Source organism: Geotrypetes seraphini, chromosome 2 (assembly GCF_902459505.1).
Source record: "Geotrypetes seraphini chromosome 2, aGeoSer1.1, whole genome shotgun sequence".
Classification (NCBI taxonomy): domain Eukaryota; kingdom Metazoa; phylum Chordata; class Amphibia; order Gymnophiona; family Dermophiidae; genus Geotrypetes; species Geotrypetes seraphini.
The window spans coordinates 386,192,828-386,204,846 of NC_047085.1; the positions used below are offsets into that span (position 1 = coordinate 386,192,828).

The 12,019-nt window shown below is 40.8% G+C and overlaps 1 protein-coding gene across 1 annotated transcript in view; it reads left to right on the forward strand.

Moving 5' to 3' along the window:
- The window catches only part of COLQ (collagen like tail subunit of asymmetric acetylcholinesterase), a 157,854-nt gene extending 151,662 nt beyond the window's left edge, over nt 1-6,192 (forward strand). Inside the window, exons 16-17 of the mRNA XM_033930733.1 lie at nt 441-543; nt 4,406-6,192. Coding sequence (XP_033786624.1) covers nt 441-543; nt 4,406-4,475 — 173 coding nt within the window. The 3' untranslated portion in view covers nt 4,476-6,192. The remainder of the gene's footprint in view (nt 1-440; nt 544-4,405) is intronic.
- The last annotated feature ends 5,827 nt before the right edge of the window (nt 6,193-12,019 follow it).

Sequence of the window (12,019 nt, forward strand, 5' to 3'; positions counted from 1 at the left end):
ACAGACCTCTGATATCTTCAGCTGGTGGGGCTTGGGGAATCCCTCTCAGCTATACCAATGTTGTACCACTGCTGGTTGGGCCTGAGCCAAAAGTGGACAGGCCCAGGCCCATCTGGGCCTACCTATGCCTACACCTGGCTGTGATAAACTTGAAAACATTCTATTGGTTTGTTGCATTTCTCCCAATGTAAAAATCTCACGTGGATTCATTTTAATAATTTAATACATAATGTTATTAGTCATTAGAATAAAAGGGACATGCCAAAGTCCTTTTCTTAATATTTGCTCTGCATCTTCTTTCAGTTATCAGTCAGCCTGTAGCTAAAGCCTGATATTTTCTAGCAGCACAAAAATGAGTAAAAAGATTGATCTGAGGCCAATGCACATCCTGTACTGTAACAAGGAAGAAACCTCAGACTTTCTGTCCTCTCTTTTCTCAGAATGCAAACATGCCTATTGTGGAGATGGCTATCGACAGGAAGGGGTAGAAGAATGTGATGGAAATGATTTTGGATTTCAGTCATGTCGAACTTATCTTCCAGGGTATGTATATTCATTTTGCCTGAATCTAAAACCGAGCTTAGCAAGACAATATGCAAGGAAGCATGTCTGAGTTAGGCCAAAGAACCAGAGGCCATTGAGTAAGAATGTGGTAGAATCATTCAACAGGTACTCAGGGCTGATGCCAACCAAAGCTTTGAAGGTTGATATAAGAATCTTATATTGTACTATGTACAATTTGGACAATAAGGAAGTAATTTCTCTATCATGACTTGTTAAGGGTATTTTGACTTCAAAGAAACAGAAAAAGTGCCTATTCATTCTTGAGTAGCCTATCTGGCTAATCTTGGTTTCCTTCAAGGTCTAGTACTTCTGTGACAAAGAGATTACAAAGTTCTGAAATATATTTCAGAGAAAAAATTAAGAAGGTAATGAAGTTAATCCATGAAGGTAGCCACTGTAATCCACAAACTGCATGGGAATGGGGATTGCAAGAATCCTGTGGGAATTTGTGGGATTCCTGCGGGTATGGAAGAAATTACCATAGAGTTCCCGCAAGGATAGAAGAAGTTGCTATGGGTTTCCCATTAGTCAAAATATCTAATGACTCCATAATGAGGCTCAGAATTTACAGAGAAGTTGTTGGAGCACCACAGTGAGGCTTGTAACACTTTTTGATTGAGTAGTAGGATTACTTTTCATTTCTATAGCGCTGTTAGACCTACACGGTGCTGTATATTAAACACATAAGAGCCAGTCCCTGCTTGACACAGCTTACAATCTAAACAGTCAAGCAAGACAAATAAGGGGAAGCTTTAGGTTGGGAGAAAATAGAAGGCTGCTAGTAAGTAAATAATAGTGTTGACTTCTGTGGGGATGAAGGAGATTAATTGTGGGGATGGAATGAATCTTAGTGGTTATGGGTGAAATTTCTGTGCCCATGCAACTTTCTATAGAATCCTAAATATATAAGTCACTTGTTGTTTCCTTAATACAATTGTATTACTTTGAGTCTATTTTAGTATATTTTAGTATCTTCTCCAACAGCAGATCCAATTATATTCAAATGCATTCAGTGTAGCTCCCACAAACGGTAAGCGGTGGCTTTTGTTACTTTTTATGCCTGCTTGCTTCAGATTAAATACGATAGAGGCACTGTTGTTAGGATGGTCTTAACTTTAAATTATAAGAATAAGTAGGCACTACATTTTTCTTCTTCTTTTTTTGTTGTAGTTTACCTCGACCCTGAAGAAAAGTTTCACTTTGAAACATGCATGTCGGGAGAGGTGAAAGAAGAACAGATCACTATTAAGCTAATTGACGTTCTTCTGGTAGATAATGAAAATGATAAAATATATAAATAAAACACTTTAGATATAGTACATTTTATAAAAAGCACTTTAATAAAGATTGGATTGACGAAGAGTTTAGCAACCGGTAGCGTGGTACCCGGCTGCAGTCAGAAGGTCCACAGAATTGAAAAGTGAATATAACTTGTAAGACTTAATGCATTTGAATATAATTGGATCTGCTGTTGGAAAAGATACAAAAATAGACTAAAATAGACTCAAAGTAATACAATTGTGCAACTTTCTAGCCAGAATCTTGCAATAGTGGACCCTCAATCCAGCCACTAGGTATCTGACTCAGGTGCTGGAAGTATATCAACCAGGTCGAGCCCTGAAGTCAGAGGGGAGTTAGTGAAGGGCTGGCAAGCAAATATTACACAAAAACAATGGCTTTTGTAATCTCAGTGGCAGGGGTCACTTAGGATGCTCTCTGATATTCAGAGATTTTAAAAGGTATAAAAAACGATTTTATTTATAGAGGCCTTTTCTTGAAAGCTGCTTACTTTAATAATACTGTTGGAGAGTTTTTAAATATTTGTTGTATTGGTTTTAAAAACTATGTATGTATCTTGTGAACCGCTTATGTTTAAGCAGGATATAAGTTTTTAAATAAAATAGATGTTACTCTTAAATAATGATATTTGATTCCCCAGCCCTTTTCACCCCAGGAAAAACTGATAGGATGGCTGGCAGGAAAGAAGCACAGCTTTTTAAGACATACATAACACAGGGCAAGGATGCCATAATGCTGCACACATCCCTGCTATTATCATCATCATTATCAAAGGGCCAAACTGTCCGGTGCTACAGCAGGGCATTGCTAATAACATTTTCAGAAACACACAAAGCTAGCAAGCTAGAGCATCAGCAAGCTGAAATCTATTACCATATCCTATTTTAAAAATTGACAAGCAGGCTGGATAAAATGGTCTTAAGAACTGTAATGTGTTGACTTGGTTTAACCTCACAGATTTATTGAAGCAGAAGCTTTCAAGGACAGGAGTCCATTTTGTAAAATGCATGACCTTGAAAGTTTCTGCTTCAATAAATCTGTGAGTCTATAAGATGTCACTCCTCTGGAAGATTTTTATATCAAATGTGGATTTCAAGACAGAGTGATATTTTCTGAACTGGAATAACTGTCTGAAACTACAACATTTTCTTTTTCCCTCAGTTTATGGTGATAGGGGTTGGCAAAAAGCTGCCTTCATGGACCTCAGCTCTGCCTAGTGCTCACTTTCAGAGCAATAAGGTGTCGAGTTTCAAACAACATTTTTTTAAATTAGGCAAAGATGTATACTAGACTGTAGAACTGTCTTGCAAACTGCTACCCAAAACCCAGCTTAAAGTGATATGTCATTTTGGAATGCTGTTAAAATTTGCATATATTAGATCCCCTCAAAATGGGATCAAGAGTAATTCATCTTTGCATGAGAAAGACTAGAGGATCATTTTTGAAAACAGCAACCTGTCCATTTCTATTAAATTTAACTTTAAGCCTGCTGCTACTTTGTTAGGATCCCAAATTTTGAGGCTATGATGGGTGAAGAGGTAGGGGTTAGTTTGAGACACTTTTCTTGTTGAATCTGAAACCCTTCTTCCCTTCCCCATCAAATGCAAGGAAATGATTTAAGAAAAAAAAAAAGAAAGAAAGAAGAAGCAATATCATGCACTATAGTTATGAAATCATAGGAGAGAGTTTATTTTTGTAAGTAGTAGCAGATTGATCAGCGGCATTTACAAGATATTTTTACTATATTAAAAATTTTTTTTTTACATCCTAAGTGAAAATATAGTCACTGCCTTGCTCTCTTATTCTGTCTGGCTCTGTCTTTTGCCTATCCTTTCTCCTTGGGGTTGATATTCAAAGCAATATAACCAGTGAGAAATGGCTCCTGGCCGGACAAATCACTTGTTCAGGGCTAACCAGTCATATTCAGCTGTACTTAGCCAGTTAGTGTCGCTGAAAATGTCCAGTTAGCACCAAACTCAAAATTGGCTATTTTGGGGGTGTTCCGAGGATGGTGTCGGTACTTGACTGTGTTACATGCCGATATTCAGCACTTAACTGGTCAGGGTCTCTGTATAAATAGGTCTGCATAAAAGTCAGTCCTCTCTTGATGTGGTTTCCCATAGCTAGTTAAATGCTGAATATTGCACTTTTCCGGCTATGGTTTTGCTGGCTTGGTAAACCTGGAAATTCAGTGCCAGAGCCCAGACATGGCCCAGCATTCAATTTCTGGGTATAACACCAGTGAACATTGCAGGCTGAATATTGACCCCCAACGTTTACATTTTTTTCTGCTCTCACCCATTATTTTTGCTTTACAATCCTTACCATTAGCAAATTCAGTCAGCCGACTTGAATTTGTCATATGCATTTCCAAAATAAAGCCAAGAATACATCAAAATAGAAGAATGACCTCAGACAGGAGTAGAACGATGTACTATTGCAGTATGAATGCTGGCCATTGAATAAGCACATCATGGGGAGCCATATAAACCTTCCCTCGCTGTACCTCAGATCTGATGCACACTTTCTCTCTTTCACTTAGGTCTTATGGACACTTGCGGTGTACATCTTATTGTTACATTGACTCCACACAGTGCCGGTACTTCACATGAAAAGGAACCGAAGGTGGGTGGTGTCCCATTCAATGTTACTACAGCATCAGGTGCAAGTGCAGAACCGTCAAAGACTGGGCAACATACCGACTTACAATATGTGTGAGAAAAACAAAATGTCCTCCTGCTGCTGATGGCTGTTTTGAGATTTGTTTTAATTATGTCTAACTGGAAGAAAATAGGACCACTGCATCCTGTCTTAATAGAACACACTGAACAATGTTTGCCAGTACGACTCGTTTTACTTATACCTGTTGGCCGAAATAGTTCTCTGTCAAAAATGCAAAGGAAAATGGGATAAACCTACTGGGAAACAGAATTGTACTGAACAGGAATATTACATTAAGAAGACAATACCTCAACAACACTGTTATACATTATTCAAGTAAATACTTCAGGTTCTTTATTGTTCTTGTTTAGACTTTCTCCCAAAAAATATAAAGCGTATCCCAGGTGCGGTGTTTACGAAGACTGTTTCATCTCTTACTACAATGTGAAATTTGTATGTACTGCATTGCGTTCACATGAGTTATACGATAACTTTAGAGGACATGCAAAAGAATGGCCAAAACCACTACTTCAAGCTAATTCAGTTGATCTGGGGCATACAATGCATCGTGGAGGCAGATCAGGGAAAAGAAGGAATAAAAACATTTGGAAGTTGTTGTGAACAAAAACTGACATGAAGCCCCCGCAGTTCTGGGCCAAGACTAGATTGCACCAACGAGCTGCCATGTGGCATCCACCACAGTGAATGAAGCAGGAGATAAAAATCAGGCAGCTAAGCCAATTCTTGTCCATGTTCTGTACCAGGATGACTGCACTCTCTGCTATTACTGTAACCAGGAGCAACTGCATGATTACCCATAAAACCCTTCAGTATGCCTACAAAATAAGGAAGGATCTGTTTATGTGATGGTGTACTGAGACTTGCCCTCTGGTTTATACCCAAAAACTAGTGTTTGTTTCTTCTTCCTAATCTTGCCTTTTCTTTTTATCCACTTTGTTGCTCCACTCAGCCCCTCAGTTCCCATCTAGATCCCTTCCTCCGCCTTCTTCTCTCTTTCCTTCTCTCATGTGTTCCTACTTCATCAACAGTAAATTATTCAGACACATTGTAGTGTCCTGATATCCTGTCCTGATGGTGTTCTTCCTGATTGTATCCTGCTTGGTGCTCAAAGTCATTTTAATGTTGTCTCCTTTTTATATCTGTATTGCAAACTCTTAATCTGTGTATATGCTGAAGAACAGAAATGTGTGCCAGTTCTTATTGGATTTATCTACTGCTTAAGTAGACTCTATGTAGATTTACTTTTGGGGGGGGGGGGGGTGGAGACTGGAATAATTTGTTACGTCCGAGAGCATGCAAAGCTGTTTTGCATTTGTTTGCTTAGCAGGTCTAAAAAGGCAGATTCCTTCATTGACTCTCAAGTGGATCTTGTGCGTTTCTCTAGGATTCTGTATATGATATGTACAGTGATAAGAATTCTATATGAGAGGCCACACACTGAATATACAAACTGCATGAGATACAAATGCCAGCAACTGTCACATCTACCAGTACTGCTACAACAGCCAGATAAGATGGACGTCATGGTATATTATTATATATGTGTTAAGTACATAAATCCAAGCACTGATAGGAATCTGCTTTAATTGCATGTCCGCAATGCTGGAATCCACAGATGAAAAAATAAAGACATTTCATATTTACTGACTGCGACTCTTACCTATATTTTTGCTCTCTTAAGATGCTAGCCCAATTCTGTCTGAAGCCTAGGAGGGCCACTTCAGTTGTGGTGTTTTAGCAGTTTTTTTCCTTTCACTTCTTTCCTTTTTTATTTATGCAAAATATTTAATAAATTATTTACCATATTTAGATTCCTTTTATTTTGTGTATGAGTGCTGTTTTTTGTTGTTTTTTTAATGTAAATTTGCAAATTGCTAAAAGTTGTTTTGTTGGAAAACATGTATAGATAGAATGGAAGCTGGAAGTTGTTTGTCGGAAGAATTTATAAAATATAGCTATACTAAGGACTCCTTTCACTAAGGTGCATTAGGGCTTTGCCGCGCGTGCTAGACCTTAATGCCAGCATTGAGCTGGCATTAGTTCTAGAAGCGTAGCACGTGGTAATTTCCTGCATGCACTAAAAACACTAGCACACCTTAGTAAAAGGAGCCCTAAGTAGCCATGAAAGCCGCTTGGGACATAATAGTCATCATTCTTGGGTAACCGTAGGTTGCCTGGTGAGCATCAGGCAGGATGCTGTAAGTAATATTTGGACTGGTTTTGGAAGGTCAGAGCCAGCAAGAAAAAAAATGCCAGTAAATATATGCTAATAAAACCAGTAACAAATACAGCCTCTTAGATTCTCCTTTTGAATGATCTATTCTTAGTTATGTTTCTCAGATTAAAGCTGTTTCTGCCCAAAGGGATTCCTGATGTTGGAGGCTTTACCTTGGTTGGTCTTCTTAGGAGTCCCTTCATCCCTGCTTTCTCCTTCTCAAGCTGGATTTAGTAGCACCTTCTCCTATATCCTTTCCTACAATAGGCAGTGGTGGTAGGCAGTGCTGTTCTATAAATAATGCATACAATGCTTTGCTCATAAATGCAAGGGAGCATTCATAGGGGAGGAGTTTAGGAGGGCATTGGGAAGACCAGCATTTATGCACGTAACTTACAGAATACCATCATTTACTAAAGTGCTGCTTTTAGGCACGAGCAGTGATGCCAATTTATGACAGCCCCAAAGAGTTTAAAAATAGGCAAAATCAGATAGGAAATTCTAAGGAAATAAAGCTACCCAAAATTACCCAGTGCCTTTCTATAGGAAGGTAGTTCTAATGCAATGTGTCTAGTGGTCCTGAACCATAGGGGTTGAATATCTGCACCCGCAAATTGCTTGCAGAAAACTATCATCTTTTCAAACGCTACTTTCTTCCTAGGGAGCTGCTCCTGCCCCTCAGTTTGTTTTCTGCAAGCAAGTTGCTCAGAATTGTTTCTGCTGCTCTGCGGTTTTATTATTTTCTGGTATTTTTCTAAGTATTCGAGTGGAGGCTCAGTGCCCAGAGGTTGTTGGGACCTCTGCCTGGGAGAAGACGCAGACTTGCACTGCTGAAATTTGCTGCTACCAGGATCAGCCCTCAGGACACCTAGCTAGTCAGCCTGCTTTTGTGTTTTTGAAGCTCAGGGACTGTCCCCTGCATAGCTGCTTGCATCTCTGATTTATTCAGGAGCTTGAGTGCAGGTTGTTTGGCTTCTTCTTGGTTCTGCTGGGATTAATAGTGGTCTGGCTGCGTGGTCCTCCCCCACTTCTTGACAAGATTTTCCTGGAGTTGAGACTGTCTGACCTTGAGCCGACTGGCAGCCTGAAGACCATGGGGCAGGCTGTCAACCTTTTGGTAGGTCTAGGCTCAGATTGGCGCAGACCGTTGGGTCCTACATGTTGTTTGGGATGGTTACAATACTGAGTTCTGTGCCCTCCTTCCAGACCATTTTGTAGATTTTCTGGATGGCCAACTGGAGAAAGCCCTCAGAGTCCAAGTAATGGTGCAAATGCTAGTGGATCTTCATGCCATAGAGCCACTCCTTAATGAAGACTTGGGCTTGGGCAGATACTCCTTGGGCTCGGACAGATACTCCATATACTTCATCATGCCAAAGAAAGGCTCAGAGGACTGGAGGCCAATTCTGGACCTCAAGTCGATCAATGCGGTCCTAAAAGTGCCGCACTTCAGAATGGAGACAGTTTGATCAGTAATAGTGGCTGTGATGCCAGGGGAATTTCTCACCTCCCTTGATTTGACGAAGGCCTTTCTCCACATTCCCATTTTCTCAGCCCACAGGAGTTACTTGTGGTTTCAAGTGCTGAGGCAGCATTTCCAGTTCTCGGTGCTCCCCTTTGGCCTAGCAATAGCACCTCGCACATTTACCAAGGTAATGGTAGTAGTGGCAGCACACCTCTGCAAGGCTGGAATCCAAGTGCACCCATATTTGGATTACTGGCTCATCAGAACTCCGTCCAAGGATGAAGGCGATATAGCAGTTTCAAGAGTGGTGCAATTCCTCCAGGACTTGGGATGGATTGTCAACTTCAAGAAGAGTCAGCTGGAGCTAACCCAGCATCTGGAGTACCTGGGAGTTATGTTTGACACGGTCTTTGTTCAGGTTTTTTTCCAGAGCCATGCAGACAAGCTCCAGAAGCAGATTTCAGATCTGTTCCAGAAGCCAACTCCCATGGTGTGGACTACCTGCAGCTTCTGGGGTCGATGATGGCAGCCATAGAGGTGTTCCCTTGGGCGAGACCTCTCCAAGACTCCCTCCTTTCTCACAAGTCTCCTCAGACAGACTTTCTTCAGTAACCGCTTCCATGGTTACTGGCAGCGAAGAGCAGCCTACAGTGGTGACTGCAGATGGCTGCCCTCTCCAAGGGCAAGCATATTAGCGTTTCCTCCTGAGTGATACTAACGACCCATGCCAGCCTTTAGGGTGTTGGTTATACTTAGCAAAAACTGTAGCAATTAAATTTTCCAAAGACAAGCAGGACACACTTGACATGGATGCTACCCAACATTCTGATTTTTCCAGAAGTCTTTGGCATCCATGAACCACATATATGTAGGTGCCTTCCCATCCACCTCAATTGTGCAAGACCAGCAGTCTGTCTTTTTCTGCAGAGCTGAGAAGACTTTAAAAAAAGAATCTCAGCATGTTTTTTCTGTGTGCCTTCCTTTCTTATGGCCTTTGTGGCATGAGTTTGTGAGACCTTATCCTTTTTCACAATTTTTCTTCTCTTTCTCAATTTTTACTGGCCCTTTTAAGTTCCTTTAATTTTGGTGTTGTTTGATTTTGCTGCAACTATTTTTGCTCCACTGTCCCTTATAATTCACAGTGTTCTCGTTATAGCAAGGTCATGACAGATAACTGGACCTCATAACTGGTGCTTGCCTCGGACCTGTAAACTCTGCCCTAAAATGCAGAAAAGGACCTTGAAGAGTTGAGAAGTGCAGTAAGAGAAACATTTTGGCACTCCTAAGTCTGGTTCATTGGCATTGGAGGCATGGTCCTCTTGGCTGACAGAGCTGTGTCTGACACTGGGGCTCCACCAGCACTGAGTAGGTTTCTGCCTGCATCAGCTTCAGCCATCAACAGGGCCTTTTGGGCTGAGCATCATCAGACACAACACCATGTTGTGTTGGTGCCAAACCCAAAATTGTACCCCTCTAGGCAAATACCTGTTTCTCTAATGATAGGTCCCACCATCCTCAGGCCAATGTAGGCAACTGCCTGTGGTGCCAATTTCTGATAGGTGCCAGATCATTGCCATTGTTACCATGCGTCAATCCAGGCCAGTGTTGCTGTCTCAGATGGTCCAGTTCTGGAGCAGTGGCAACAGCAGCAAATGTGTTTTAAAGATTCAGCACACAGCTTACAAGCCCTTGTGCTCTGGACAGGCCCGGTGATTCCCTACCCCCTCCTCCCATATGTGCAAGGGGACGGGTAAGAGCTCCATAGGGCTGTCAGGAACACAAGAGCTTGCAGATTCTATGCTAAATCTATAAAATGCATTTGCCACTGCTGCTATTGTAGGACCCAGCAGGACGGGATCTGTGTGTGTGTGTAGGGGGAGGGGGGGCAAGAAGGGAGTATAACCTATTAATTTACTGCTGGATACAAAAGGTATACCACACTCTGTGTTCAAATAGTTAGTGGAGAGTAAGGAAACAATCTATTTATGTTTCCTTTGTCCCTGTACAGTATATTACCCAGTAATATGTATCATAACAATATTTAATAGATTTTATGAGGAGTTTGGATGGTCTCCAGGAGAAGTAACTATACATTTATCACTGTATTCTGGTCAGATTAATTTGCATTGTGTGTTTTCTTCCTGAGCAACATCCCTGGCACTCTCTGGGAAGCACTGAAGGAGTGAAGGCACCAATGTTACTGTAAAGCACAGTAAAAGGTTAAATGTCACCATCTGTTGCAAAAGGGATTAACAATAGACCCAGGGCCTGTACCACTACCTGAGAGATATGGTGAGAAGGCCTTTGGTGGAAAGCAGGAGTGCAACAAAGCTATAAACACAAAAGGCTGCTAATATTTCATTTAAAAAAAAATAAAATTAAATTTCAGTGTGTTTTCAGAAGATACAATGAGAACATCAGTTAGGAAGGGGACAGTTGGAAAGTGTATATACTACCCCCTATTTGCTGCAATAGTTACAGTTTACTTTCAAAGAGGTGACCCAAAAGGGATTCCCCTTAAGGAGTTCCTTAGAGGAACTCATTATGACTTAACAATTAAAGAAGAGATAATAAATAGGTAAGAAATTTTTAGGAGATTGGGGTAGGTCTTTTGGTTTTGAGTTTACTACTTGTGGTACTTTGGGAGGTCGTGGGCGATGTGGTATTATGTAGATGCAATGACTTGGCCATAAACAGATTGGATGAACCAAATTTAAAAAAGAAATAGAATGCAGTTTAGCAGCTAAGGACTTCAAAGGTCATTCGCAATGAATCCAGGGTCACCACTGGAGCCTTACTCAGGCGGATTACCTCATTACTTCCTCCAGATAACTCAGTATCAGCAAGTTCCATAATTGGAGGAGTAGGAAAGACAGAGGTAGCCACCCACTCCATTAGTAGAAATTAAGTCAGAAACAATTTCTGATACCTGTCTCACTCCCATAGAAACCTCCCATAAGCCTCCTACAAAACCTGGTGGCATTTGAGCTTCTGGGCCAAGTGAGATAAAGAGATCTCATTGAGAAGCTGTTGCCAGGGTCATCTCCTTGCTCAGTACCTATGTTCTAAATAGATGAGGGCATGAGACCCTGAAAAATTGGTTGAACCAGCTGAGTGCAATAGTGTGGGCTGTTGAGGAGGACACAGGGGAGAAAATTGCCAGCAATTCCTGTTACTTTGGGATAAAACAATATAAGAAGCATTATTGACATTTCTTATGTCATTTCAAACGAATGCACACTTCTAATTCCTATACTGCTTTATTCTTTCTTTAGTAGATGTATTTCTTTTTCTAAACTGTTCCTTGAAGGAGGATGTTAAAAGGATCTTAATTAAGTCTTCTAGTCACAATTGTAAAGCTGCCAAAAGAAAATGAAGATAAGGTGGAAGCTATGTAAGCACTATAAGCTCTTTTAGCCATGATCCTTAGTCATCAAAAACACTACCCCAGTTAATGTAATTGGAAAAGGGAGCGGTCTCTCATTTAATATAGTTTAACTGTAAGACGCACCATCTCATTTGTTGGGCTGGCCAAAGTCCAAACTCTAAACCATTCCAGAAGTACAGAATGGAATCAAAATACTGTACCGCATCAGAGTTATTTCTCTGGCTTATCAGCTGGTGAACCGATGCCAGTATTCAATCTGTAAATGAGATGGGGAGCTCTAGGTCTGCAGTGCTTGTCTTTCACAGAATAATTATGAGCATTTCTACATTAAGTGAGGAAATCAGAATGATGGAGACTGAGCCATTATGCTTCCCTAATCCACGTCTGGGGCCTTTTTTTTTGTTTG